This window comes from Podarcis tiliguerta, assembly GCF_965153285.1.
Source record: "Podarcis tiliguerta genome assembly, chromosome: 2".
Classification (NCBI taxonomy): domain Eukaryota; kingdom Metazoa; phylum Chordata; class Lepidosauria; order Squamata; family Lacertidae; genus Podarcis; species Podarcis tiliguerta.
The window spans coordinates 5,493,054-5,520,279 of NC_139535.1; the positions used below are offsets into that span (position 1 = coordinate 5,493,054).

Genomic DNA, 27,226 nt, shown 5'->3' on the forward strand with positions numbered 1-27,226 from the left:
TTTGTCTTCACAGGGAAACAGAGTGAGAAATCAGCCTACAAAGCAGCCTCAAGTGAGTGACTCCTCCCCCTCTCTCTGTCTATTTCCCCCCAATATGGAGCAGGAACAGGTTACAAACAGACTAAACTAAACCTGGTGGTGGCCTAGTCCTTAAGCCCAAGACCCTGATGGAAAGCTTCAGCCTGTCTGCTCAGCCTGTCTGGACAGCAAGGGGTCCCTCAGGGCCAGGAAAAGGCTGCAGAGAGACTGTCGGCTGAGGGAGGGGCTCCAAGAAGGAGCAGGAGGAAGAGCCAAGGGTGCGGGGAGAGAGGGGTCTCTGGGGGTTTAATTTACTGGAACCTGAAGCTAAAGATTTGGCTGGTTAGCTCTAGTCTGTGGGTGTTAGGAACCCACCATTGCTCTCCCCCACTCCTTCTGCCTTTCTGCCCAGATCGCATCCACCCCCAGTCTAGTCCCCTGCTGCCTCCATGCCAGGCTGTGCCCTCCAGCACCTGCTTCTCCCCCCCACTGCTGCCCTCGAGCCCCCTTGCCTCTGGGCTGCCTGTCCCTGAACATCCCCAGATTGAGACTGATTTGGGATGGGGTTGGAAGGAGGGAGGAGAAGGGCTGGGGGGATGGGATCTCCCTCCCTGGGATCCTGACTCCTGTGTTTCCTCCCTTTTGCAGCAAGCGACCAGGGGCCCGCCAGCTCCGTCAGGGGTAAGTGGGGGTGCAGGTGGGGGCAAAGGGGGGCTCTGGCAGAAGACTCCATGGGGAACATCCTCAAATGGGGAAAAGCTGCTGCTTTCCTGTTACGCACCTTGGGAGTCATAGTTTGGGTTCTGAATGAGAGTCACATTTTGGGTGCTGGAAGGGATTTCTCTTCCTAGTTAATAGTAGGACTGCTTTGTGTCCTTCCGGTATTCCCCCAAAGTGTGCAGCTTGGCTCACTTGCTCGAGCTGCCCTCTGCAGGCATTTGCTCTACAGGCCCATTTTGGTGGTGCTCCCAGCATCTCTCAGGTCTGATCTGACATGATGAGGGATGGTGGCTTTCCTTGGGAGGCTGGACTAGATGTCCTTTGGGTTCCCACTAGCTCTGTAATGCTGATGCCCCCACACCATGATGTTGGCTTAACTTTGAAACACTCCTGTTCTTTATTTCTGCAGTTTCATACCAGCCTGGTGTGTGAGATGAGACCAGAAGGAGCCTGCCCAAGTTTGGCTGTGAATTGCAGAGGCTCACAGCTCCTGCTGTCCTTTAATGCTGTTTCTGATGTTCCTTAATCCTGGCTCTCACCCATCCACTCTGACTTCAGCTGTAATTTGTATTTGAGGATAATCATGTTCTTTTGGATGGATTTTGGCCAATTTTGCTTTGCAACTGATTTTCAGAAATGTTCTTGTATTAAGCAGAAATGTGCCAGGTATACGCAACTAAAAGCTTTTAAAAGGGTGGGGGAGATTGAGCATGACTTGCAGTGATTTTGATGGTTTCTCTTGGTTCTTTGTTTGTGTGTTTCCCTCTACAAGCTCTTCCCCAACCTTATGTCCCTCACTTGTCATCCAAATTGAAGGAAAGACAACATCTGAGAGCTGCTTTAGGGGTATTATGCAGGAAATAGGCTAAGCTGTTACTACCAACCTGCCTCTTGGGCCGCCCAGCCTTTGGCTAAATGGATGTCATGTCTGATCCTGCTGACAGCCCAGGAGGAAGCCAGCAAGGAGGAGAGGCAGGCCAGGAGCTTCATGGCCAGAGTTTGATCTGAAATAAGCAGCCCCTTCTTTTGGGCTGCAGGCCTCCAGTTCCTGAGACTTGTTGCCTGGTCCCCACAGCCTTCTAGGAGGGGAGACCCACTGGGACCACATGAACTCCTCCAAGTAAACTACTTTTGTTGCCTTCAATTTGCCTAATTGTTATCTCACACATTCTTGCTTTTTCACCTGTGGTCGGTTGAGGATCATACTTTGCCTCTCTGCGGTTCCCTCCATATGATTCCCGCCATCTTCCTTCCCTTCTCATAGACTGGCATTCCTTCAGGAAACTCGATTTCATAGAAATAAGAATGCAATAACTCTTTTAGACCTCCAGGGGCCGCAGGACTCTTCTTTGCTGCATCTTGCTTTGAAGACACTGGATGTAATTATTATTATTATTACTCCTTTTGTAATTTCTGTTTGACTGAAATAAATAAGAGTGCCCCCCCTTCTTATTTAGTGGTTCTTTCCCTCTTATCACAGGAGTTCCAGAGATTTTGAGGTTCCTGAGAATATTCAGAGTTTGTAGCCTCTGGCAAAGAGGTGCCAGTAATTGGTCTAACATTGCAAAATGGCTGAAGAACAAGTATCCAAAGCGAGATAGGGATATAATCTGTGGTTTTGCAGGGGGGCACTTAAGTTACATGAGGCCGCTGTGTTGCTGAAGCCAAGAGGGTGTGAAGTCTGCTCAGGGCCTGGGTGGGGAACCACCTGGATGCTGCCTTTGGTTCCAGGGCGGAAGAAAGGAGGGTTGGGAATTTAATAAAAGGAACGTGCAGGTATCTGATCTGGGGCAGAGTGTGGTTGGGAGGTGACCAAGGCGGAGTTGCCCCGAAAGTCCGCAAACCCAGGAGGAAGTTCTCCCACTGAGATGAACAAAAGATGCCCAAAATATTTGTTTTACATTTTTATCCCACTCTTCCTCCCAAAGGAGCTCTGGGCAGCAAACATCAAAATGTTAAAAGCAATACCATTTAAAAGATTTGAATTATTAAAATTTAAAATAGGATAATTTAAAACAAATTAAATCAACCCAAAATAACTTAAAAACAGTTGGAATACTCTTACAGTTGCGTACATAAGAGGAGCTTCCTGGATGGAAATGGCTAATGGCCCATGTGGCCCAGGCTCCTCACAGATGCCTCAATGGGTAGACCAGGTCAAGAGCAGAACATTGGGACTCTGCCCAGGAGAGATTACCAGCACCTTGTGTCCAGAAGCATGCTGCCTCCGGTACTCATTTTGGGGTTGCCATGGACAGAATTAGGGCTGGGCAATATCTGGTTTTCAACATCGTGATATACCACCAGCTAAACATTGCAATATATTGATGTATCACAATGTCTGAAATAAGGATGGCCTCACGGTTTTTTCTGCATTTTCGGATAGCACACTCTGGGCAGCTCCCAACAGAATATTAACAACATGATAAAATATCAAACATTAAAAACTTCCCTAAACAGGGCTGCCTTCAGATGTCTCCTAAAAGTCAGATAGTTTCCTTGACATCTGATGGGAGGCGTTCCACAGGGCGGACGCCACCACCGAGAAGGCCCTCTGCCTGGTTCCCTGTAACCTCACTTCTCGCCAGAGGGCCCTCAGAGCTGGACCTCAGTGTCCAGGCAGAACAATGGGGGTGGAGACGCTCCTTCAAGTATACTGGGCAGAGGCCATTTTGGTCAAAAATACATGTGCTAGGTCAAAAATTATGAAACTGATACCATGATATGGACTTCAAACTGGTTTTCGGACAATATACCAATATATCGCCCAGTCCTAGGCAGCAACTGTCAGCTACCCAGCACCTGGGTTAACAGGAATGTCTTTCAGCGTCTCCAGAAAGTGAATAAATGGATTCATCTCTTGGTAATTTTGTTGTAGTTAAAGGTTCTGAGTTCCATCTTTGGCGTCTCCAGTTAGGGCTGAGATGAAGGTTCCTGCCTGAAACCCCGGAGGCCTCTGCCAGTCAGTGGACAACACTGAGCTGGATGGCCTCACTCTGTACAAGGCAGAGTGTTCTCCCCTTGAAAGCAGGATCTCCTCTAGCTGAGGAACCTGGCAGCCATTTGGCAGGCCAATGTGTCCCTCAAGCACTCAGATCTTGTGTCGACTCAGCCCTGGACTAGTGGGGTTCCCTTTGGCCTAATCCAGCAGCCTCTTGTGTTCCCATACCCTAGAAGAGGCATCATTCTGCAGCCCCCCAGAGACACAAAATTTCAAACCTCAAAAGAGTTGTGACACATATACATTTTATTTTACAAAACGCCACTTTCAGGCCATCGTAGTCCTGGACAGTCAACAGCAAGAGACCAAAAGTGCCTTAAGATATTTTTACAACACACTCAGAAACACCTAAGACATACGGGGCCAAGAGACAGGATTGGGAAAGAAGCCAGATTTTATTTTAAGCAACTTGAGATGAAATTCTCCATCTGCTTACCAGGGAGTAAGCCCCATTGAACTCAGTAGGGCTCACATCTGAGTAGAAGGCTGCTTGGAAAGAAGCTTTGGGGGGGGGCTTCAAAAATGGAAGTCTGGGGGCAAGACTTTCAAAGTCACAGTTTAAGTTCTCTGGGGGAAAATGTCCATATTATGCAAATTCCTTAGAAGCCAGGTTTTTAAAAAAATCTCACAGGATTCTTCATTATTTTCATCAAAAGGAGAACCTTAAGAAACATGCATTTCTTGAGCTGTATTCTCAGATAAAAAAAATACCTCCCCCCTCTCCAATGCTCACAATCTGGCTTCTGATACTCCAAATTCCCTGCTACAGTGGTACCTCGGTTCTCGAATGTATTCCGGGTTTCTGGTGTTTGGGCTCTGAAACGTTCGTCAATGGAGATGTTCGAGAACCGAGGTACCACTGTATTTGACAGCTGCTTAGTGATGACCAGGGGTGCTCCCCCCCTTCATCTCTCTCCAAAGGGGGGCTCACACCCACTTTTCTTCCTAAACCGGGGCTTCTGCACTCAGAAAGATTCAGCCAATTAGGTGAGTCTCCTAGTTGCCCCATCATGGCAGGACTTTGGGGATGTGGGCCAAGATCCCACTCGGCAGAAGGCAAACAGTTATGCCACACACATGACCACCTCGAGAGGGGGATCCCAGAAGACCAGTCAGCTTGTGCGGAGGTCACTCAGCCTGGCTCCTTTGCACCAGGCGGTAATAGGGGCCCCTCCGGCTCATCAGCTCAGAGTGCGTCCCCTCCTCCACAACCTCCCCACCCTCCAGGACGACGATCCTGTTCGCGTTTTCCACCGTCTGCATCCGGTGAGCAATCACCAGCACCGCCCTGGCCTGGCCGCTCATCAGTGACTGCTGGATCTAGGAGAAGAAGCCAGAAACCCCCTCTTAGATTTATTTTCTTTATTGATTAGGTTTCTATCCCAGCCCTCCTCCAAGAAGCTCAAGGTGACGTATATGGGGCTCTTCCTCCCAACCCTGCGAGGTAGCCTAGGCTGAGAGGCAGGGATGGGCTCAAGGTCACCCAGTGAGCTTCAAGGCTGAGTGGGGATTTGAACCCGCATCCCAGTCTAACACACTAACCACTGGCTGTGTGTGTGTAAGAGAGAGATTGAGAGAGATGTTTGTAAGCATTAGGAATCCTGCTGTTTTCCCACACAAGGATATAGAACTTTGAGTGCTCCACATTATATTATTATTATTATTATTATTATTACCCTGCCCATGTTAGGTAGCCCAGAATTTGGGCGGCAGAATAGCATGCAGTCCAGGATAGATATAATTTTGTCATCCTAAGGTTGGCCAAACTGGAAAAATAATGATAGAGAAACTGAAAGGATAAGGCCTAAAAGCTGACTGGCACTGGAAAATGCAAGTCCATTTATTAATATTATAAATATCAATAACATAGGCAAAGGTAAAGACCCCCTGGATGGTTAAGTCTAGTCAACGGTGACTATAGGGTTGTGGCGCTCATCTCGCTTCAGGCCGAGGGAGCCGGCGTTTGTCCACAGACAGCTTTCCGGGTCATGTGGCCAGCAGGACTAAACCGCTTCTGGGGCAGCAGAACACCGTGATGGAAACCAGAGTACACGGAAATGCCGTTTACCTTCCCGCCGGAGCGGTACCTATTTATCTACTTGCACTGGCGTGATTTTGAACTGCTGGGTTGGCAGGAGCAGGGACCGAGCAATGGGAGCTCACCCCGTCGCGGGGATTCGAACTGCCAACCTTCTGATTGGCAAGCCCAAGAGGCTCAGTGGTTTAGACTACAGCGCCACCCGCGTCCCTACAATAATATAAAACCACCACACCCACTCATGGCTAACGCTTCTCATGTCAACCACAATTCCCCCCCCCCCCCCGACACTCACGGCAGCTTCGCTCTCCACATCCAGAGCACTTGTGGCCTCATCCAGCACCAAGACCTTGGGGTTCCGGATCAGGGCCCGGGCGATGGCCAGGCGCTGCTTCTGCCCTGCGGACAGCTGGCCTCCCTTCTCCCCGACATCTGCAGGGAGGCAGGAATGAGAGAGGGAGGGGTGGGAAGAGGGGGCAAACGGCCAGACTAAAGAAAGCCTGTTTGCCAGAGGAGTGGGAGTGGTGGCAGGGGTGCAAAAGGCGAGTCACAGGTAAAGGAGGATCCCGAACTCCTGGGTTCATTCAATGGGAGTGAGGAGTTGGGTGGAGGGTCGGGCACAGTGACAAGAGGAGCTGAGGCTCAGAGTCTGGAATTCTCACTCGTCACAAGAGACTGGAGCCCCACCAATTTTCCTGGAGGAATTCAGTGGGCCACAGAAATTCATGTTATCTAAGAGAGGGTAAGAATCAGGCCAGCTGCCTTTTCTGGAAGGAGTGTGGAGTTTTGCAGAGGCAAAAGGAGACGGGAGGAAAGAGGTTTCACCCACCTGCGGCGAACCCTCCTTCCAGCTCACTGATGAAGCCTAAGGCGTTGGCTTCTCTTGCCGCAGCCGCCACCTCTTCCTGGCTGCAATCCTGCACCCCATAGGCGATATTGTCCCATATGGACCCAGAGAAGAGGACCGGCTCCTGTCCCACCAGCGCCACCTGCAGGCAGAATGAAGTGTGACAACTAGGGGGAAATTGGATTCATTTTGCATTTAAAGCAGACTCCACCATATTTGCACCTTCTCAAACAATATGAGAACCAAAACACAGGTGAACCTTCAACATTCACAAATCTCTGAATTGTACCTAACACCAAGGAAACTAGCGGTAATACACCCAGGAACCTCACCAAAATGCTGGAGAGGGAGCACCTCCACAGGCACATACCTCCACATGTGGTGGGAGTGTCCCAAAATCCAACTATTCTGGACAACAGCCATACAAGAAATATGTAAAATAACTAAGCAAGTAATAGACATCACCCCAGAATTGGCCGTACTAAACATCTTCCAAGACAACAATGCCCATTTACACCACAAAGAACTCATAACCCACCTACTCTCAGCAGCCAGAAGCATCATAGCCAGACACTGGAGAGGCCTGTCAGGAGTAAGCATGGACCAATGGTACCAAATAGTATGGGAAACAGCCCTACTAGAAAAATTAACTAATAAACTGAAACTGACACGGGGACAAACAGAAGAAGACGCCTTCACCCCGGTATGGCTCCCCTTTATCACATACACAGCCCAACAGGACAATGACAATAATCCACCAACAGCATACAAATCAATATGGCTAACCTGATCCAAAACACCCACCCACCTCACTCACACACGAAAACAAAGATCACCACAGCCAATCACAAGCAAACAATCACACCCTAGGCCAACCCCAACCTCTCTCACCACCAGAGGAACACAAGTGAACAACACAAACAACGCTGACCCCAAACTCTACATACATTAAACACAATAGAAACACCGCCACCCGACCCCACCCCCATCCATCTTCCCTCTCTCCACCCCCCTTTCTTTTTTCTTTCTTTTTTTCTTCTCCCCCTAATGCCTCAACAAATGAAATGGATTTGTAAAAATGTTACATGGGGGGGGGGGGGACGAGGCATTACACTTACTTCTGTAAAACAAGAAAATCCTTAATAAAAAAAAGTGAAAAAAACAACAACAAATCTCTGAATTTTGCAACCCTGTTTTCCAACTTGAAGCGTTACAAAAATGTGTGTAAGAAATGAAGATGTTAGTGAAAACAGCCTACAAAAATGCTTTTTTATTAGGAGAAATTGCTTGCAAAAATGCGTGCATTAGTCAAATCTGCAGACAATAACATGTTCATTAGGAGAGATTTGCACTGAAATATTTTCATGCAAACTTTTAAAAACAAATCCCACAAATTGCTGCATTAATGTACAGAACTCAATTAAAGTTGGATGGATGAGGAATGGAGAGAAGAGGAAGGGGCAGGTCCTTCCATCCCTTCAAATATCTGAAGGAGGCTCTCGTATCCCCTCTGAACCATCCCTTCTCAAGGCTCAACAGCCACAACTGCTCCTTGCAAGCATCTCCTTGAGGGAACTCCTCTCCAGTCACACCGCCTGGAAAAAGCCAGTTTACAGCTTAAGTACCAGGCTGGGAAGTGTTTGTGTATCACGAAAACCTGGTGGGCATGGCCTTTTGCAACCCACATTTCCTCTCCAGTGCTCAGCTACACCCTGTCGTTTCCTCTTCTGCAAAAGATGCTTCCTGTTTAGTGAAAAACAGAACCACCATCCCCTTGGCACTGACAACTCTCTAACATCCCTAAAATCCTTTGGAACTCCCTGCCAATTGACATCAGGCAGACGCTTTTGCCGTATTCTTTTCAGCGCCTGCTAAAACATACATGTTCAGGCAGCCTTATCCAAATGTGGGGAACACCAATAAACGTTTCAGCCTGGATTTGTTTTTTTAGCTTATTGTTGATTTTAATTATTTTTCAATGCTGTAAATAGTTGTTTTCAACTTTTAAAATTGTATCTTCTTGCTAACTGCTTTGAGGTTTTATTACAAATAAGTGGTATATAAATCTTGTGAGACAAATGAATAATTTGGGAGTCTATGTCCTTTTAAAATGTAGGTTTTTTTGGGGGGGGGTTATTGGGCTGTTGTTTTTATTTGGATTATGGATTTTTTAAAAAAACATTTATACTTTTCAGATATATACATTTCACTGATTTTACAATCATTTTGACATTTTAAAACTGGACTGTCTTCCTCCTCTTTATGCAGTTCCTTAAATTTATTGTTAGTATTTTCTGCCTATCCAGATTAACTTATTTATCTTCTTTAAATATATACTCTTATGTAGCTGCAGGTTATTACAATAATTCTGCCAGTGTTTTTATCTGTTTACAATTTATCTGTAAATATTCAATAAACCATTTCCATTCTTCTATTTAAAAAAAACCTTTTTATCTTGATTTCTTCTTCTTCCAGTAGAGTTTCACCATTTCTGCATCTTCCATGAGGAAGAATGGATTATGGATTGTGTGGTTTAATATTATGATTTTATTCTGAGACCTGAGGGTATACAGCGGTATATAAATTCAATAAATAATAAATAATGAAGGGGAAACAGGAGTTTGATCTCAGCCACACTTTGTGGGCTCCCTGCTCACCTTGCTGTGCAGGTACTTGTGCTCATAATCCCGGATCGGGACCCCGTCCAGCAGGACCTCCCCAGCCTGGGGCTCATAGAAGCGCTCCAGTAGTGCCACGCAGGTGCTCTTCCCACTGCCGTTGAGACCCACAAGCGCCACCACCTCCCTGGGACGGAGCTCAAAGGAGACGTTCTGCGCAGAAGGAGCGAGGAAAGGAGAAAAAACCAGGGCTGTGATTCACCTATGGAACTCACAGCCACCAGACTGCTATAAACCTAGATGGGGTTTGAAAGACCGTTCTAAAATTCCCAGCATGGTTTTAACAAGCCATCCCTCTCCACAGGGAACTCTGGGAAATGTAGCTCCGTGAGGGGAATAAGGGGTCTCCCAACCACCCTCAGAACTCTTAGCAAACTACAGTTCCCAGGATGCTTTGGGGTAAGCCAGGACTGTTTAAAATGGTATGATGATGCTTTGAACCTTTGGCCCAAATGGGATTTAAGGAGGGCTGGCCCACTGTATTGGTAGGTCATAGAATCATAGAGTTGGAAGAGACCACAAGGGCCATCGAGTCCAACCCCCTGCCAAGCAGGAAACACCATCAGAGCACTCCTGACATATGGTTGTCAAGCCTCTGCTTAAAGACCTCCAAAGAAGGAGACTCCACCACACTCCTTGGCAGCAAATTCCACTGTCGAACAGCTCTTACTGTCAGGAAGTTCTTCCTAATGTTTAGGTGGAATCTTCTTTCTTGTAGTTTGGATCCATTGCTCCGTGTCCGCTTCTCCGGAGCAGCAGAAAACAACCTTTCTCCCTCCTCTATGTGACATTCTTTTATATATTTGAACATGGCTATCATATCACCCCTTAACCTCCTCTTCTCCAGGCTAAACATGCCCAGCTCCCTTAGCCGTTCCTCATAAGGCATCGTTTCCAGGCCTTTGACCATTTTGGTTGCCCTCCTCTGGACACGTTCCAGTTTGTCAGTGTCCTTCTTGAACTGTGGTGCCCAGAACTGGAAGTGAGGTCTGACCAGAGCAGAATACAGTGGCACTATTACTTCCCTTGATCCAGATGCTATACTCCTATTGATGCAGCCCAGAATTGCATTGGCTTTTTTAGCTGCCGCGTCACACTGTTGGCTCATGTCAAGTTTGTGGTCAACCAAGACTCCCAGATCCTTTTCACATGTACTGCTCTCAAGCCAGGTGTCACCCATCTTGTATTTGTGCCTCTCATTTTTTTTGCCCAAGTGCAATACTTTACATTTCTCCCTGTTAAAATTCATCTTGTTTGTTTTTGCCCAGTTCTCTAATCTGTCAAGGTCGTTTTGAAGTGTGATCCTGTCCTCAAAGGTCGGTCAAGGGGGTCCCCGTTCTCATTTAAAGAGACAGGCCTCCCCATAAGGCCATGAAGTCCAGAATCTCAAACTGCCTCCCAGCACCACTGAGCCAAGATTCTCTGCTCCAACATCCTCAGGGGACCAGACTCTTGGCCATGTACCTTTAAGACCTGAAGATCAGGGCGGGAAGGGTAGCAGAAGGAGACGTTTCTGAAGGAGACGTGACCTCGGAGGAAGTCCGGGGCCAGCGTCCCCTCAGTGCGAACGGACGGCTCCCGGTGCAGGTAGTCAAACACTTTTTCTGCCGCTCCCACATTGCTGAGCGCATCTCCGTATATGTACATCAGGGTCTGTGACAGGAGAAAGAAGAGCAAGACGAGGAAGTTTGTCAATATGCTAAACTTATTTCACAATCCCACAATTAGGGGAGCATTCGCTTTATCCTTCTCTTAAATCCAGGGAGCGTCTCCTCTGCGGAGAGAAAAAGGGATTTATTTATTTTTTGGTGGTGATATGGACTCTTTAAGAGGCAGAAAACAATTGTCCAAGTTACACTGCTTGAGAATTAAAGACCGCGAATCTCTATCCGTATCGGGACACCTGGGTCTTTTTGCTCATTTCTGGAATTCTGCATGTATCAGGAAGGTATACTTCTCAGATCAATTGGTGGAGTCCCAAATCCACAGTCTCATCCAGTCCAGATTTATCTACAGCTGCTTTGTGGACAGGGAGGTAATAGAGAGGAGGGTAAAAAGATAAAAACCAAACGGGACGTTCTTTCAACGTAGTCTCTTCGGAAACAGCAATTTCCCCTCTCTTTCAGTTTGTTTAAAATATAGGGGGTCAAAGGAATTTAAAAGGATTTTCAGAGATTCAGAGGTTTTGAAGGTTAAAAGTGTTGGGATACTGTCAGGGAGACAAAGTCCATCTTGACCTCCACGTCGTCTCCGGACGTCCATTGATCTCCCGTAGACACGCAGTATCAGCAATTAGCGACATGAGCTCTAGAAATAGCTTCCCACATTCTAGAACTGATGCACGCTCTATCAGCAGATATGCACAGCAAAAGATGCAGTCAGGAGAGCATTATTTAGAAGTTTATTCAGCGTTGATCAGAACAAAGAAAAACCATGACTGCCTGCTTGAGAGTTTCCGGCAGAGAGAGAGAATCGAAAGCAAAGACACAACAGAAACATCCTGTGAGACAGGAAATACGCAGGCTGTGACACAAACATCCTGCTCCTTTTTAAGGTGGAACGGAAATATAATAATAATAATAATAATAATAATAATAATAATAATAATAATAATAAAAAATATCCTAACAAAAAGTCCTTAAAATAAGTTTTGAAATCAGTTTTCAAAATGTGGAGATATAGCCAACAGGAAATCAGGGTGAGGACTGCAAGGCTTTGTTAAAATTTACAACGCTGGCTTCACTAAGTTCTATGGTGCAAATTCCTGGGGTTGCCAGAACACATAAAACAACCTTGCCTTCGATAAGAGGAATTTTAAAAAGAAAAAAGGAGGGGGAGAGAAGCCAGCAAAGCACAGCCCTGTCATGTAATTGAAAGGGAACATGCAGAGCTCTGATAAGCTTTAAAGACGCTCTCAAGGTAAATTTTAAAAAAAAATGAAGTATAAACACCGACAAATGGGAAACACCGGTCTGCGAGTGCGCCAATTGGAGAACAGCCTTTACCAAAGATGTCATGGATTTTGAAGATGCTCAAACTCAGGACGAAAGGGAGAAACTAGCTAAGAGGGAGGCACGTTTGGCAAACCCTCACCGTGATCAACTCCCGCCCAGAAACCTACGAACTCACTGTTAAGACCAGGTTTATGGAAGACAATCTTACTCGGCTATGAGGGATCGCCAGCGAAGAAGACTCGGCACCATCTTGGCCCTGGCCCTTCAAGCCCATAATGGGGGTTGCCGGCAGCTCAAGATATTTTGCCACCTGAGGCAGCAAACCTACAAAACTGCCACTGGTTAGTGTAATCAATGCTGAACCCTATGGATCTGACTCAATATAAGGCAGTTCCCTGAAGGATGTAGAAGCAGCAGATGGACACAGTATGTGGAGTATGAAGGGAAGGGCAGGAGAATCACACCCATTTAAAAAGCTGAAGGCGTGACTCCAATTGTGGAATAGCTGGAATGCCATTCAAGGCTGGAATGCCAGCGCTGTTGCAGCCTCCCGCCGCGGATTTTCACCCACCTGTATGTAGAGCCCGAAGTCCATCTGGTAGAGGATGAAGGAGAACAGGTTCCCTTGGGTCATGAGGCCGGAACGGATCTGCTGGTACCCAGAGTGGAGCATGATCAGTTTCAGACCCAGCTGCAGGAGCTAGAGAGAGAAATTCGGGGGAAGAGGTTGAGGACCGGCAGCCACCCTGGTAGCCACGTTTGACGGCTCGGCTGTTCTGCTCACCCCTTTCCCCTCCAAGGATGAAATTCAATTCAGTTGGCTTCTAAAGGAGAATCTATCAAATCTGCACTTTCCCGAAACGAGACACAAACCTAAAGACAGGCAGACTTGGAAATTTACACTTCTCCAAATTTGGCAATGCACTGCTCCAGCCAAGTGATGCGTATTAGGAGGAAAGGCTTGCAGAAATGTGCCCATTACAGTGGTACCTCTGGATGTGAACGGGATCCGTTCCAGAGCCCCGTTCACATCCTGAAGCGAATGTAAGATGCGACTGCGTGTCTGCGCAGGTCGTGTTTTGCCACTTCCGTGCATGTGCGTGACGTCATTTTGAGCGTCTGCGCATGCCCGAGCGGCGAAACCCAGAAGTAACACACTCCGTTACTTCCGGGTCGCCGCAGAGTGCAACCTGAAAATGTTCATCCCGAAGCTACTTCAACCCGAGGTATGACTGTACTTGAAACTGCATATGTTTAGTAGGAGAAAGCCACTCTAAAATGCTGAGGAATTCTCACATGCATTTCTAAAAAAGAAAACTCACAAATCGCTGCAGAAATGTGAACAACAGAATTTCAAGATTGCAAGAAGAGAGAAACCAGGAGAACGGACGTTGACAGATTCCCCCCTCCCACCCAGGATCTCCATTAGTCAAAGATGCACCCAGTTTAAATCAGAATTACAGTGGTGCCCCGCAAGACGAATGCCTCGCAAGACGGAAAACCCGCTAGACGAAAGGGTTTTCCGTTTTGGAGGTGCTTCGCAAAACGAATTCCCTATGGGCTTGCTTCGCAAGACGAAAAAAACCGCAAGACGAAGAGACTCGCGGAACGGATTCTTTTTGTCTTGCGAGGCACCACTGTAAATAGGCCTGTATCCTTTTGGAAAGTTATTCATGATTTTCCCCGTCCTCTTGTTTCTATTTTGGAGCTTCCAGTTGGGTTTTGAAAGAGGACCGCTCTGCCCAACCCACTGAAGGCCTTTTGACAAGCAGTGCTCAGTTTTTAGAGGAAAAACAGCACAGAGCAGGGAGGTCTTCAGAGTGCACTTAAAGGTCTGGAAGAAAGGGGGCCATGTGCCCCCCACCTAGAAGAGCGTCCCACGTCTGTGGGGTCACCAGCACAAAGGCCCTTTCACCTACCAGCCTGATTTATCCCACTGGTAGGTATATGAGAAGGGATTGTAAGATGTTGAATTCCCCATGCCTGCCGGTGGGCCTGATTCTGCCCCTTGCCATACCTGCTCACCCTGTACATCCATAATCAAACTGGCCAGTATGAAAACACTACAAGCAACCTGAAGTGTAGGTGGATTCCTATGAGGCAAGACACAGTGATAACAGCAAGAACTTTTATTAAACAGAACTGGACCACAGGGGCAAAGCAACTGCTAATATACATTTCTGAAGGCCTGGCCCACTCCCAACGTGATTGGCTGTCTATACTTCTAAACTGCAAATCATAACTCAGAGTTTAAGGCCCAATGGCAGAGGCCCAAATCCTGAAATGTTCTGTGATTGGATATCATGTATCGAATCCGAACACAGGAGCTCAGAATACATAACACCACCAACGCTCGATATTCCAACGTGAACAGTGACCTTGAAAAAGCTGCCCAGGATGTCAAGCTGATTGGAAAATGGAAGAACCAAAGAAAGGGGAGCCGTTTCAAGAAAGCTCTCCTGCCACAGCTCTCCTTGGGAGGATATTTGTCCCCTTCCTGACCTCCCCAAGCCTCTCTCTACGCACGACCCCAAGGACTCACCCGTCTGAGGAGCAGGTAGACGGCCCTCTCCCAATCTCTCCGGTCCTTCAGCCGGTGGGTCTCGGCCAAGGCCGCGTCGTAGCGCTCAGACTCCTCCTCCTCAGTGGCGAAACTGCGCACCGTCTCAACGGAGGAGACCGTCTCCCGCACCACCTCCCCAGAACGCGCCAGGGAGTCCTGGATCGCCTGCAGAAGAAGCTGGAGAAAGCAAAGGGGAGAGTTTAGGAGCCTGCACTAAACGCCAGAGGGGGGCAGACTACCGGGTTTGGCTGCAAGATCCCATTGCTTCAGACTACGCACACATTAAAGAATGTTCGAAGCCCATTTCCCCCTCTCAAAAGAACATTGGGAACTGTAGTTTATCCCTCACCCCTAACAAAAGGATTCCTTTAGGGATGTGTGCTTTAGCTTACCTTAACATGTTTGAATGTTGTATTTTAATCTTGTTTTTAAGTTGTATTCATTCAACTTGTTTTTATTATTGCTTGTTAGCCGCCCTGAGCCCGGCCTTGGCTGAGGAGGGCGGGGTATAAATAAAATGTATTATTATTATTATTATTATTATTAATAATAATAACTTGACTGATTGATAGTAGGGTTCAACAGATTACAACTCCCAGCATCCCTGACCACTGGCCCTGCTGGTTGGGGCTGATGGGAGTTGTAGTCCAACAGTCTCTAGAAGGCACCAGGCTCCTTATCTCTGGTCCACAGCATTACCAAATCCAAAGAGAACAGCAAATCGGCCATAACTCCGTTCCATTACGTTTATTTTAAAATATTTATATACTCCTGTCATGTAAAAAAAAAAAATCCAGGCAGCATAGAAAAATAAAAACCAAGCAGCAGTGTAAATATGCAATATGCTAAAAACAGACAAAAGTTAAAAAATCACAACGGCTGGCCTCACAAGCAGAGTCAAACACAAAGGCTCCTTGGGGGAAAATCACTTTTTTTTTTTAACAATAATTTTTATTAGTTTTCAGTTACAATAATCCAGTGGTAGCCTCCTGATAACATTGCCAAATCATAATACAAGCACTAATCCCAATCATTCAGGTGCCAAATTATTTGATTTAGGTGGCCTCCCAATTGATGGGTTTGATGATTTGCTTTGTTTCTGCGTTCCAAAATCTCATCCATCTCAATTACACTCTAGTCAAAATAACAATCCCTTATTCAACAACTGCAATATTAATGACATCCACTCGTCTTGACACATTAAATGATTTATAAACCCATAGGTGAAGCATTCAAACTATATCTATATCTATATCTATATCTTCCTCCTGTGTGTGTCAGTTATTCCGTCCATGGTATCCCTTCCTGTCCTTGTAAAATGTTATGTCTATCTATTCCGTAGACTGGTGACTGGGAGCGGCTGCTGAGACCATACAACATCGGTCCTGAAAGACCTACACTGGCTCCCAGTACGTTTCCGAGCACAATTCAAAGTGTTGGTGCTGACCTTTAAAGCCCTAAACAGCCTCAGTCCAGTATACCTGAAGGAGCGTCTCTACCCCCATCGTTCTGCCCGGACACTGAGGTCCAGCTCAGAGGGCCTTCTGGTGGTTCCCTCACTGCGAGGTTACAGGGAACCAGGCCTTTTCAGTGGTGGCATCCTCCCTGTGGAACACCCTCCCACCAGATGTCAAAGAGAAAAACAACCACCAGACTTTTAGAAGACATCTGAAGGCAGCCCTGTTTAGGGAAGCTTTTAATGTTTAATAGGTTACTGTATTTTGGTGTTCTGTTGGAAGCTGCCCAGAGTGGCTGGGGAAACCCAGCCAGATGGGTGGGGTACAGTGGTACCTCAGGTTAAGTACTTAATTCGTTCCGGAGGTCCGTACTTAACCTGAAACTGTTCTTCACCTGAAGCACCACTTTAGCTAATGGGACCTCCTGCTGCTGCTGTGCTGCCAGAGCACGATTTCTGTTCTCATCCTGAAGCAAAGTTCTTAACCTGAAGCACTATTTATGGGTTATTGGAGTCTGTAACCTGAAGCGTATTTAACCTGAGGTACCACTGTATAAATAAATAACAACAACAACTATTATTATTATTATTATTATTATTATTATTATTATTATTATTTCCACTTCTCACATCCACACCATATATTTATAAAGCATCCTTACAGCAGTTCATGGCTTCCCCCAAAGATTTCTGGGAATTGTAGCTTGTTAAGGGTGCTGGGAGCTGTAGCTCTGTGAGTGGCCTCCTAATGACTCTCATTGCACTTAGCAAACTATAGTTCCCAGGATTCTTTGGGGGGAGCCTTGACTGTTAAAATGGGAGGCATTGGTGTTACCCCTCTGATGGGACCCTGCCTCTCGTCCGGAGGGAGGGGCTGTCTCTCTAAGGTTTGGAAAACAGGGAACAGCAATCCCTGGGAAGAAGCTCCCCTTTCGTTTACTCGCAGCTCCCAGTCTCCCCCCGCCTGCCCTCAGGGGCCCCCTCACCTTGTAGCGGGCATCATAGACCTTCTGGGCAGCCAGCATGACCGGCACCTCCACGAGGGTGAGCAGCGTCAGGCGCCACGACAGGCCAAGCATGAAGGCACAGAGCCCACAGACCTTGAAGAGGCTGCGGAGGAAGATGTTGGCGTTGAGCGGAACCCAGCGGCTCATCATGGTGGTGTCTCTGGAGAGGCGGGATGTCAGGTCTCCTGTGGGGCGAAAGGAGAGGCCGCTCAGAGGCGGGAGACCGGAGGGATCGAAAACGCGTTCTAAAAATCCTACAAATATCTCAATATGGAAATAATAATAAAATTTCACTGATTGACTTCCATCGCTTACACTGCACTTTCTACATACATTTTAAGCAAGACTGTAGAATAAACCTGGAAGAAATTCTTCCAACTTTTCTTCTTCTTTTCTCTATATTTTTTCTTCCTCTTTTTTCTTTTCTTTTTCTCTTTTGTTCCTTTCTTCATATATACGTGCTTATTTGAAATATGTATGTATGTATGTATGTATGCATTTGCAATATTTTCCTTATAAAGGTAAAGGGACCCCTGACCATTAGGTCCAGTCGTGACCGACTCTGGGGTTGCGGCGCTCATCTCGCTTTACTGGCCAGCATGACTAAGCCTCTTCTGGCAAACCAGAGCAGCGCACGGAAAAGCCGTTTACCTTCCCACCAGAGTGGTACCTATTTATCTACTTGCACTTTGACGTGCTTTCAAACTGCTAGGTTGGCAGGAGCCGGGACTGAGCAACGGGAGTTCACCCTGTCGCGGGGATTCGAACTGCTGACCTTCTGATCAGCAAGTTCTAGGCTCTGTGGTATAACCCAGTGCCACGCGCATTCCCTTTTGCTTATATTTTGCTTATACAGTGGTACCTCGGGTTAAGTACTTAATTCGTTCCGGAGGTCCGTACTTAGCCTGAAACTGTTCTTAACCTGAAGCACCACTTTAGCTAATGGGGCCTCCAGCTGCCGCTGCGCCACCGGAGCACGATTTCTGTTCTCATCCTGAAGCAAAGTTCTTAACCTGAAGCACTATTTCTGGGTTAGTGGAGTCTGTAACCTGAAGCGTATGTAACCCAAGGTACCACTGTATTTTGTAACAATTGTTTGTTTGTTTTTTAAATTAATTTTAAATGTGCATTCTAATATATTTTTTTTCCGCCTGAGGCAAGAAGGATAACAAGCAACAACTGGGGGGGAAAAGACAGAACACCTTGCAAGGACAGGAAGAAACACCTATTTCTCTCTGTTGTTGATTGTTGTGACTATTGCTTTCTGTGCATGAGAAGGTGAAAAGAAAAACACTTTTCTAAGAAAAGGATGGAAAGGAGAAATAGTTGGTGGATAAGCAGATGGAGGGATGGAGAGACAGACCGACGGATGCATAAAGTCCTTTGATGAACAAATGAAGGAATGAAGACACTGTTGATGTACTATAACTCCCATCATTCCTGCCCACTGGGCATGCTGGCTAGGAATGATGGGAGTTTGGGTCCCATAATATTCAGGGGGCACCAGGATATTCCTTATCTCTTGAACAGCAAAAACCGAGTTGCCCGCTTGAGTGCCGGAGCAGGATCTTGGGAGACCCAAGTTCAAATCCTGGGAAGCCTCACATCTTGACTTTCCTCATGGAGCCTCAGTTATGCCACCCATAAAATGGGAACATTTAAGGCCCAGTCATAACAGGGGTGTTGCAAGGATGAACCACCACAAGCGCTCTGTATGTGCACTAGAGGCATAGCTGTCAACTTTTCCCTTTTCTTGCGAGGAATCCTATTCGGAATAAGGGAATTTCCCTTTAAAAAAGGGGAAAGTTGGCAGCTATGACTAGAGGACACTCAGGGAGCTGGACTGAAAGGCAGGCCTGGGTTTGGAGCTAGGGGGCTCTCACCTGTTTTCACCTCCTGGAAGAAGGCCAGGTCTTGGCGGACGAGAGAAGAGAAGAGGAGGCTTCGGATCCGGATGATGGCCCGGGAGATAGACATCGTGAAGAGTCCCCCGCGTGCGCCGGCAGACAGCGAGCTGGAACAGAAATGGAGACTGCTCTACAAGTGGAAACTGTGAATGTGTGAGTCCCACTCTGGAGGGTAGGAATCGAAATGGGAAAATCAGAGCTCCTGGCCCCCCAAAGATGTGATCACCTATCTGAGTCACATTCTGGAAATGTGGGGGCTTTTCATTTGCAGCAGAAAGGATTCTCCAAGCACCCCCTTCCCCCCAAACTCCTTTCTGAATTCAATTTAATTCCAAAGAAATAATTAAACTCCCCAGATAATGATAAAACTGAACAACCCCAGCCAAGCCTAACCAGGGCTCCTTTGTTTTTTGGGCAGGGGGTGTTGTCAGGAAGAAACCCACCTTCCGAGCGACACCAGGCACATGAAGAAGATGGCGGACGAGAAGGCATCCGAGTCGTACTTCTTGCCCAAGATGTCAATCAAGCGTCCCGTGTAGTAAGGGATGAAGGTTTCACCTGCAGAGAGTTTGCGCTTTGAAGATAGGGAGGGGGGACTCTTTGGAAACAGGAAGAGCCTGTTGAAACCTCCCTGCACAGACAGGCAGAGCTTCTCCAAGATTTCAGGTGGGGGGCATGGCTCCATCTGAAATTGAGCTTGGAACCTTCTAACGTTAAACTATGGTCTTTTATTTCCTTTTTTCCGAATTAATTTTTATTCATTTTCAAATTTATAACACATCAAAACCAAAGTAAACTTAATTTAATACTCCCCCCCAAATGGGTTTCCTACTCTCTCAGATATATTCCATTTCTTCCCCTTCTACATGTTACTTATTTTACAGATTTCTCTCTAATTTAGGGTTCCCATATTGCAAAAGTTGTTGAGCAAAATCACACACAAAAAAACTATTTTTAAGGAAATTTGCCAAAATCTATCCTTCCTAAATCGGCCCAATCCTGGCTGTGTCCTGGAAATTCCAGACGCATGGCAGCCCTGCTCTAATTAACATCAATTTTTCGGCAAACTCCTCATTCCTCAGCTGTCCCTTTACCAACTCATGCATATAGATAAAACAAAATGATATCAAATAACGACGAGTGAGGTTATAGTAATTTAAATCTTTCATTCTTCTTTCCACCCTGCATTATCCCTCATAGTTTCCAGCCTCTGCCTGTTTGTGCGAACCTTTTGAGCGGAGAGTCTTCCTTTCCGTACACAAACCAGATTATTTCCTTTCCATGTTCAGTCTTTGTTATTGAGTTACAACCTCTCAAGGCCTTTATTTACATTTCACTAGCAATAAAGCTTTTACAGCCTGTGTGGAAAGGAGGTGTACCATACATACGGTCTTCTAGTTCCAAATAATATGTACAGTGGTACCTCAGGTTAAGTACTTAATTCGTTCCAGAGGTCCGTTCTAAACCCGAAACTGTTCTTAATCTGAAGCACCACTTTAGCTAATGGGGCCTGCACTGCGCTGCTGGAGCACAATTTCTGTTCTCATCCTGAAGCAAAGTTCTTAACCCGAGGTAATATTTCTGGGTTAGTGGAGTCTGTAACCTGAAGTGTATGTAACCCGAGGTACCACTGTATGTATCTCTCTCACTTCCCACTTCTCTCTCTCACACACAGGCAAACCAACCCTACTCACAAAGCACAGCCGTGGTAAGGAAGAAAAACGCCCCTGCGAGGTAGGGCACATCTGGGCGGAAGAGCTTCACCAGCTTCCAGAGGGTGGCCTTGTCTTCGCCTCCCTTGTTCTTCTCCTCCTCCTCCTCCCTTTGCCCCAGGACGTCCCAGATGATGTGGGCCAGAACCACTGCTCCATAGCCCAGCAGGAGCCAGGACCGAGGGGCTGATGACAGCAGGAACGGAGGGTCTCCAAAGCAGTGCCCCACGGCGAGATAGAGGGGCTGCAGCAGGCTCACAGCAGCCAGGCCTGCGAGGGGCAGCTGGGAGGGCCAGGCCAGGGAGAGGAGCCCCCGGGCCCCACAGAGAACCAGCAGGCGCAGAGCCGCCTCCAGCCAGGCCCCAGGGACCCCCAGGGAGGCCAAGGCGGAGCGCTGGAGATCTAGCAAGGGGAGAAGGACCATGTCGCACAGGATGAGAGGGACGGCCAGCTTCAAGGGGGCAGGTAGCATCATGGCGGCTGAGTCTGGGGAGAGAAGGAATGGCCAGGTGTAATTAAGAGTCTGAAGTGTGAGAGAGGGTTTGTGTAGGGAGAATCTCAGCAGCCTGACCCACACTTTGCTGCCGCCAGGAGTGCTGGAACGGAGGAGACCTGCTCCCTGCTGCAAGGCCCATTTCCACCTGGCCTAGGGGGCGGAGCCCAGACTCACCTGGAACAGCCAAAAGAGGCTCCTGGGAGGCCACTGGGACGTTGCTGGGTTGGGGCAACTGGCTAAAATGTTTAAAACATTTTCCTCTGTTTTGTTTTTGTTGGGTTGGTGTTGGTCAAATGTTTACTTGGGTCTGGCGGTTATTTTGAGTAGAACTGTAAACTGTTTATTCTTGTTATTGTTGTTGTTGTTTTTGATTTATTGGTTTGTTTGTTGCTTGTATAGGGTTTTTTTATGTTTGAGGTTTTGTTGTGTTTTTATATATGTTGTAAGCTGCCCAGAGTGGCTGGGGAAACCCAGCCAGATGGGCGGGATATAAATTTATAATAATAATAATAATAATAATAATAATAATACAACAACAACAGCAGCAGCAGCACCAATAATAATAATACAGTTGTACCTAGGATCACAAATGCCTTGGCAGTTGAACGTTTTGGCTTCCGAGTATTTCGGTTGCAAATGTTCTTTGGAACCTGAACGTCCAGCAAGGCTTCTGATTGGCTGCAGGAAGCTCCTGCAGCCAATCGGAAGCTGCGCCTTGGTTGTGGAACAGCTGAACAGACTTCCAGATCAGATTCCATTTGAGTTCTGAGGTACGACTGTAATAAGATGTCCTCCCCTCAGATGTCAAGGAAATAAACAACTATCTGACTTTTAGAAGACATCTGAAGGCAGCCCTGTTTAGGGAAGTTTTTAATGTTTGATGTTTTATCTTGTTTTTAATATTGTGTTGGGAGCCACCCAGAGTGGCTGGGGAGAGCCGGCCAGATGGGCGGGGTATAAATAATAAATTATCATCACCATCACCATCAAAGCTGAATTCCACCTCCCCATGCGACACCCCCCCCCCAGGTGGCAGGACTGCAACACCCATCAGTGCCAGCCAACATGGACAATGGCTGAGGATGATGGGAGTTGTAGTCCAGGGTACCAGGTTGAGGTTCCTCATCCCTGGCCTAAAGGGATGCCAGGACAAATCCCACCCTCCAGACGCTTTCTGTCAGTTTCAGTTCCCCATCTGTAAAATGGGCATGGCAGTGTCCTCACCAGCAAGTAGCACAATCCTATCTATGTTCACCCAGAAACAACTCCCAGTGTGTTCAATGGAGCCTACACTGGAGCCTTGGTGGGTTCTCACGAGAGCAGCTACTGGATAGCTCAGTCGGTAGAGAATGAGACTCTTAATCTCAGAGTTGTGGGTTCGAGACCCACATTGGGCAAAAGATTCCTGCATTGAGGGGGTTGGACTAGATGACCCTCATGGTTCCTTCCAGCCCTATGATTCTATGACTGTTGAGCACTTTGCAAAATAAAAATTGCACTGTGCTTAAGAAGGAGCCAGACGTAAGCTATCCTATGGCACTTAAAGAGCAATCCTAACATCTATGGGCTACTTTTAAAATAAGGTTACATTTTAAATTGCATTTTAACCTGTATTTTAAATTGGTTTTTTTCTTTTTCTATTATGTTTTTACTGTAATTTTACTGGCTTTAGCCGCCCTGAGCCCGGCTCTGGCCAGGGAGGGCAGGGTATAAATAAAATTTATTATTTATTATAATTATAATTATTTAAAACAACATGATCGTCACAGAACTTCAGTTCCCTGGGGAAAGGGGTTGATTGTTAAACTCCTTTGGGAACCGAAGTCTCCTAACAACTCTCTGCAGCCTGAAACTACAATTCCCATGAGCCTTTGGGAGAGGACATAACTGTTTAAGGCAATATTATACAGTACTGCTTAAATGAATAGTGCACATGAGGCCCGTTACTCAGAAGGTAGGGGCCTACTCTCCAGTAGAGACCTACCTCTGAGTTAGACTGCCCAAGACTGCGCAGAAAGTGATAAAAACCTTTCAAGACCCAGAAGAAGCCACTTTCCTAACTTTGGGGATTTTTTTCTAGTTTGGGGCATTTTGCTCCGAAGAGACTGACAGGGCCGCCCTTTCTGGAACCGGGTTCTTTCTTGTCACAGTTATTATTATTTTTTTCCATCTCCGATCAGAAAATAAAACTGAAACGGGATGGTGTTAAAAGGTGGGGAAATATTTATTGTGTGGCGAATTTTTATTGTGTGTTTGTGTGTGTCCCAGCCCTGCTAAAATGCAGATTCGATCTCAAGGACTACAGATTATTTTACATTAAGTAACCCCCGCCCCCCCAAAAGAAGAAATCAAACATTGCGCGAGAGCCTCTTTTGCAGCCTCTCCCCGATTTGCATTGAAAAACCCCCGCACTTGATGCACACCCCTAGCCCCCCCCCCATGATGCCCTTATCCTGGGTCTCCCACCCCACAGCCCCCTGGCCTTCCTCTCCCTGCCCGCCTTACCTGCCCTCCGGTCTCCCAGGGAGGAACTGAGCTCTTCTGCGCTCGCGGGGCTCGACCCGGCGCCCACTTTCGCTTTCGAAAGGGGAAATCCAGCCGCTTCCCTTCCCCCGCCCACGCGGCCGCGCTCCCCGCTTCCGCCACCAGAGGGAGCCCGCCGCCTGCGCTTTAGAAAACCTCCATCGCAAGCGGTTCCCAAACTCTTGGCTGACATTTTCAGGAAAAGATGTTTGCTCGCGCCGCTCCCAGTTTTTTTATTGAAGGTGACCCGGAAACTGCAACTAATCCAGAATGTGGCAGCTAGACTGGGGACTGGGAGCAGCTGCCAAGACTGGTCCTGAAAGACATACACTGGCTCCCAGTATGTTTCCAAGCACAATTCAAAGTGTTGGTGCTGACCTTTCAAGCCCTAAACAGCCTCGGCCCAGTATTCCTGAAGGAGCGTCTCCACCCTCATCGTTCTGCCCAGACACTGAAGTCCACGCCAAGGGGCTTCTGGCGGTTCCCTCACTGCGAGAAGTGAAGTTACAGGGAACCAGCCAGAGGGCCTTCTTGGTAGTGGCACCTGCCCTGTGGAACACCCTCCCTTCAGATGTCAAGGAGATAAAGAACTACCTGACTTTTAGAAGACATCTGAAGGCAGCCCTGTTTAGGGAAGTTTTTAATGTTTAATGGTGTATTGTGTTTTTAATATATATATATATATATATATATATATATATATATATATATATAAATAATATTTTATTAAGATTTTCCATAACATCACAAAAAGAAAAAAGAAAAATACAAAAATAATAAAGAAAAACAATTAAAAACAATTCAATTTTTCATAACATATCTTGCATTTGCTTGTTTCCCAGACCTCCCCACACCTCCCCTCTTTGTATTCCAATTCAATTTATTTATTCAGCAAATCCTTTCCCTCTTTACTTTTTCCTTATCTTGATCTTAATATATTATACCTTTAAATTTTCACCTGTTAACATTCCGTTTTTACATATTCCTTCGTACCGTTGTTACTAAAAACCCCTTAACCTCAATCCAACATCATTCTAACATTCATTAATTTTATAATATTTCTGTAAATAGTCTTTAAATTTCTTCCAATCTTCCTCCACCAACTCTTCTCCCTGGTTTCGGATTCTGCCGGTCATTTCCGCCAATTCCATATACCCATGTTTTTAATATTCTGTTGGGAGTCGCCCAGAGTGGCTGGGGAAATCCAGCTAGATGGGTGGGGTATAAATAAATTTCTTCTTCTCCTTCTCCTCCTATTCCTAGTCCCTGGTGTGGACAATGCTGAGCTGTGTGGACTGGAGAAGGCAGAACGAGGAATGAGCAACAGCCATGGGGCACCCCCTCCCCCCATATCAGGATTGATCTACATGAACCCTCTGCATGCACTTTATGTGGAAGGCAATGAGATGAGGAAGAGGTTCTGGACCCTGAAGTCCCCACAGCGAACCTAAACCAGAGGGGCTCGTCAGCATCTCAGAAAGGGCTGTGCTTCGCTGTTCTGCTGTGCAAAACCGAGAGAGCCAGAAAACGCCTCCCAGATCTTCTCAAGAGCTTGATGACCGCAGGTGCTTCCTTAACGGAGAGCAGTTGAGGTTCCTGGAACTGCAATGCCACAAGACACCTACGTGGGTGAGGACGCAAAGAGCTAAGAACAACTGTTGTGGTTTGACTCTGGAGCAGAGGTTCTCAACCCATGGGTGCCCAGATGTTGTTGGACTACAACTCCCATCATCCCTGAACACTGGTCATGCTGGCTAGGAATGATGGGAGTTGTAGTCCAACAACATCTGGGGACCCACAGGTTGAAAAACACTGCTCTGGAGAAAGCCTTGGGGGGGGCTGTAGTTCAGCATTAGAACATCTGCTTTTCATGCAGAAGGCCCTAAGCACCCCCCCCCAGCATTTCCACTGGGAGAGTCCCCCTCTCAGAACCCCTGGGGAGCCTTGCCAGTCAGTGCAGGCAGTATTGGGGCAGGTGGACTAGCGGCTCAACTCGGCTTAAGTGTGGCAGCAAGGTTCAAGGACAGTCAAGGCCACTCCATTTTGAACTGGACTACAGACTTTTGTAACTTTTAAGGATTATTGCCTGCCTGCCTGATTTTCATCACTGTACCTGTTGAATCCTGGCAAGGCTTTTAATGTGAGTAAGCTTATATTTTTTTACTTAAGCAGTCTGTGAGTGATTTCTTCGTTAAGAGGGAAACACAGAAGGGAGAAAATGAATCCAAGTCTGTCTAAGCATCTTTGGATATCATAATTGGTCTAGAAGGTTAAGCAACCTTTTCCCCAAAAGCGTCTAAAGATAAACGGCAAACGGATGGTGATTTTAATCTGCTGAAAGAGGTACAGTGGTACCTCGGATTAAGTACTTAATTCGTTCCGGGGGTCCGTTCTTAACCTGAAACTGTTCTTAACCTGAAGCACCATTTTAGCTAATGGGGCCTCCCGCTGCCGCCGTGCCGCTGAAGCACGATTTCTGTTCTAAACCTGAAGCAAAGTTCTTAACCCAAGGTACTATTTCTGGGTTAGCGGAGTCTGTAACCTGAAGCGTATGTAACTCGAGGTACCACTGTATCTGCATTATCACACAAGTGAGAAAAAGAGGAAGAATAATAAATAAAATATCCTGTCCTGCTCATAGAATCATAGAGTTGGAAGAGACCACAAGGACCATCGAGTCCAACCCCCTGCCAAGCAGGAAACACCATCAGAGCACTCCTGACATATGGTTGTCAAGCCTCTGCTTAAAGACCTCCAAAGAAGGAGACTCCACCACACTCCTTGGCAGCAAATTCCACTGTCAAACAGCTCTTACTGTCAGGAAGTTCTTCCTAATGTTTAGGTGGAATCTTCTTTCTTGTAGTTTGGATCCATTGCTCTGTGTCCGCTTCTCTGGAGCAGCAGAAAACAACCTTTCTCCCTCCTCTATGTGACATCCTTTTATATATTTTAACATGGCTATCATATCACCCCTTAACCTCCTCTTCTCCAGGCTAAACATGCCCAGCTCCCTTAGCCGTTCCTCATAAGGCATTGTTTCCAGGCCTTTGACCATTTTGGTTGCCCTCCTCTGGACACGTTCCAGTTTGTCAGTGTCCTTCTTGAACTGTGATGCCCAGAACTGGACACAGTACTCCAGGTGAGGTCTGACCAGAGCAGAATACAGTGGTACTCATCTAAATTCATCCAATGAAGCTGTTGTGGATAAGCTTATCCTGAACACAATAACTCCCAAATGTTCAGTCCAAAACCTCCCCCTACGTGTATCCTGTATGCTACTTCAGACCGGTTAAAATCTTATTTAAA

General features: G+C 46.8%; 2 protein-coding genes across 9 annotated transcripts in view; one reads left to right on the forward strand and one right to left on the reverse strand.

Moving 5' to 3' along the window:
• LOC310670459 (major histocompatibility complex class I-related gene protein-like) overlaps window positions 1-2,186 on the forward strand; it is a 36,515-nt gene extending 34,329 nt beyond the window's left edge. Inside the window, exons 6-9 of one of the 7 annotated variants that reach the window (XR_014507575.1) lie at window positions 14-52; window positions 667-699; window positions 1,148-1,255; window positions 1,315-2,186. Coding sequence is in view for 5 of the 7 variants with exons in the window: in XM_083425852.1 (XP_083281978.1) it covers window positions 14-52; window positions 667-699; window positions 1,148-1,170 (95 nt within the window). In the remaining 2 variants the exon portion in view is untranslated. Of the gene's footprint in view, window positions 1-13; window positions 53-666; window positions 700-1,147 lie in introns of all 7 variants that reach the window. The other 6 variants (XM_083425852.1, XM_083425853.1, XM_083425848.1 and 3 more) reach the window with 6 other exon arrangements.
• Window positions 1-24,036, reverse strand: part of TAP2 (transporter 2, ATP binding cassette subfamily B member) — a 73,955-nt gene extending 49,919 nt beyond the window's left edge. Inside the window, exons 1-12 of one of the 2 annotated variants that reach the window (XM_083425237.1) lie at window positions 23,903-24,036; window positions 20,884-21,387; window positions 19,633-19,747; window positions 19,166-19,296; window positions 17,262-17,467; window positions 14,799-14,996; window positions 12,828-12,956; window positions 10,767-10,955; window positions 9,282-9,455; window positions 6,607-6,766; window positions 6,073-6,209; window positions 4,825-5,059 (exon numbers count right to left, since the gene is read on the reverse strand). In XM_083425237.1, the coding sequence (XP_083281363.1) occupies window positions 4,868-5,059; window positions 6,073-6,209; window positions 6,607-6,766; window positions 9,282-9,455; window positions 10,767-10,955; window positions 12,828-12,956; window positions 14,799-14,996; window positions 17,262-17,467; window positions 19,166-19,296; window positions 19,633-19,747; window positions 20,884-21,376 (2,124 nt within the window). In that variant the 5' untranslated portion in view covers window positions 21,377-21,387; window positions 23,903-24,036 and the 3' untranslated portion in view covers window positions 4,825-4,867. Of the gene's footprint in view, window positions 1-4,824; window positions 5,060-6,072; window positions 6,210-6,606; window positions 6,767-9,281; window positions 9,456-10,766; window positions 10,956-12,827; window positions 12,957-14,798; window positions 14,997-17,261; window positions 17,468-19,165; window positions 19,297-19,632; window positions 19,748-20,883; window positions 21,388-21,571; window positions 21,629-23,902 lie in introns of those variants that run through there. The other variant, XM_083425238.1, reaches the window with a different exon arrangement.
• Between the last annotated feature and the right edge of the window lie 3,190 nt (window positions 24,037-27,226).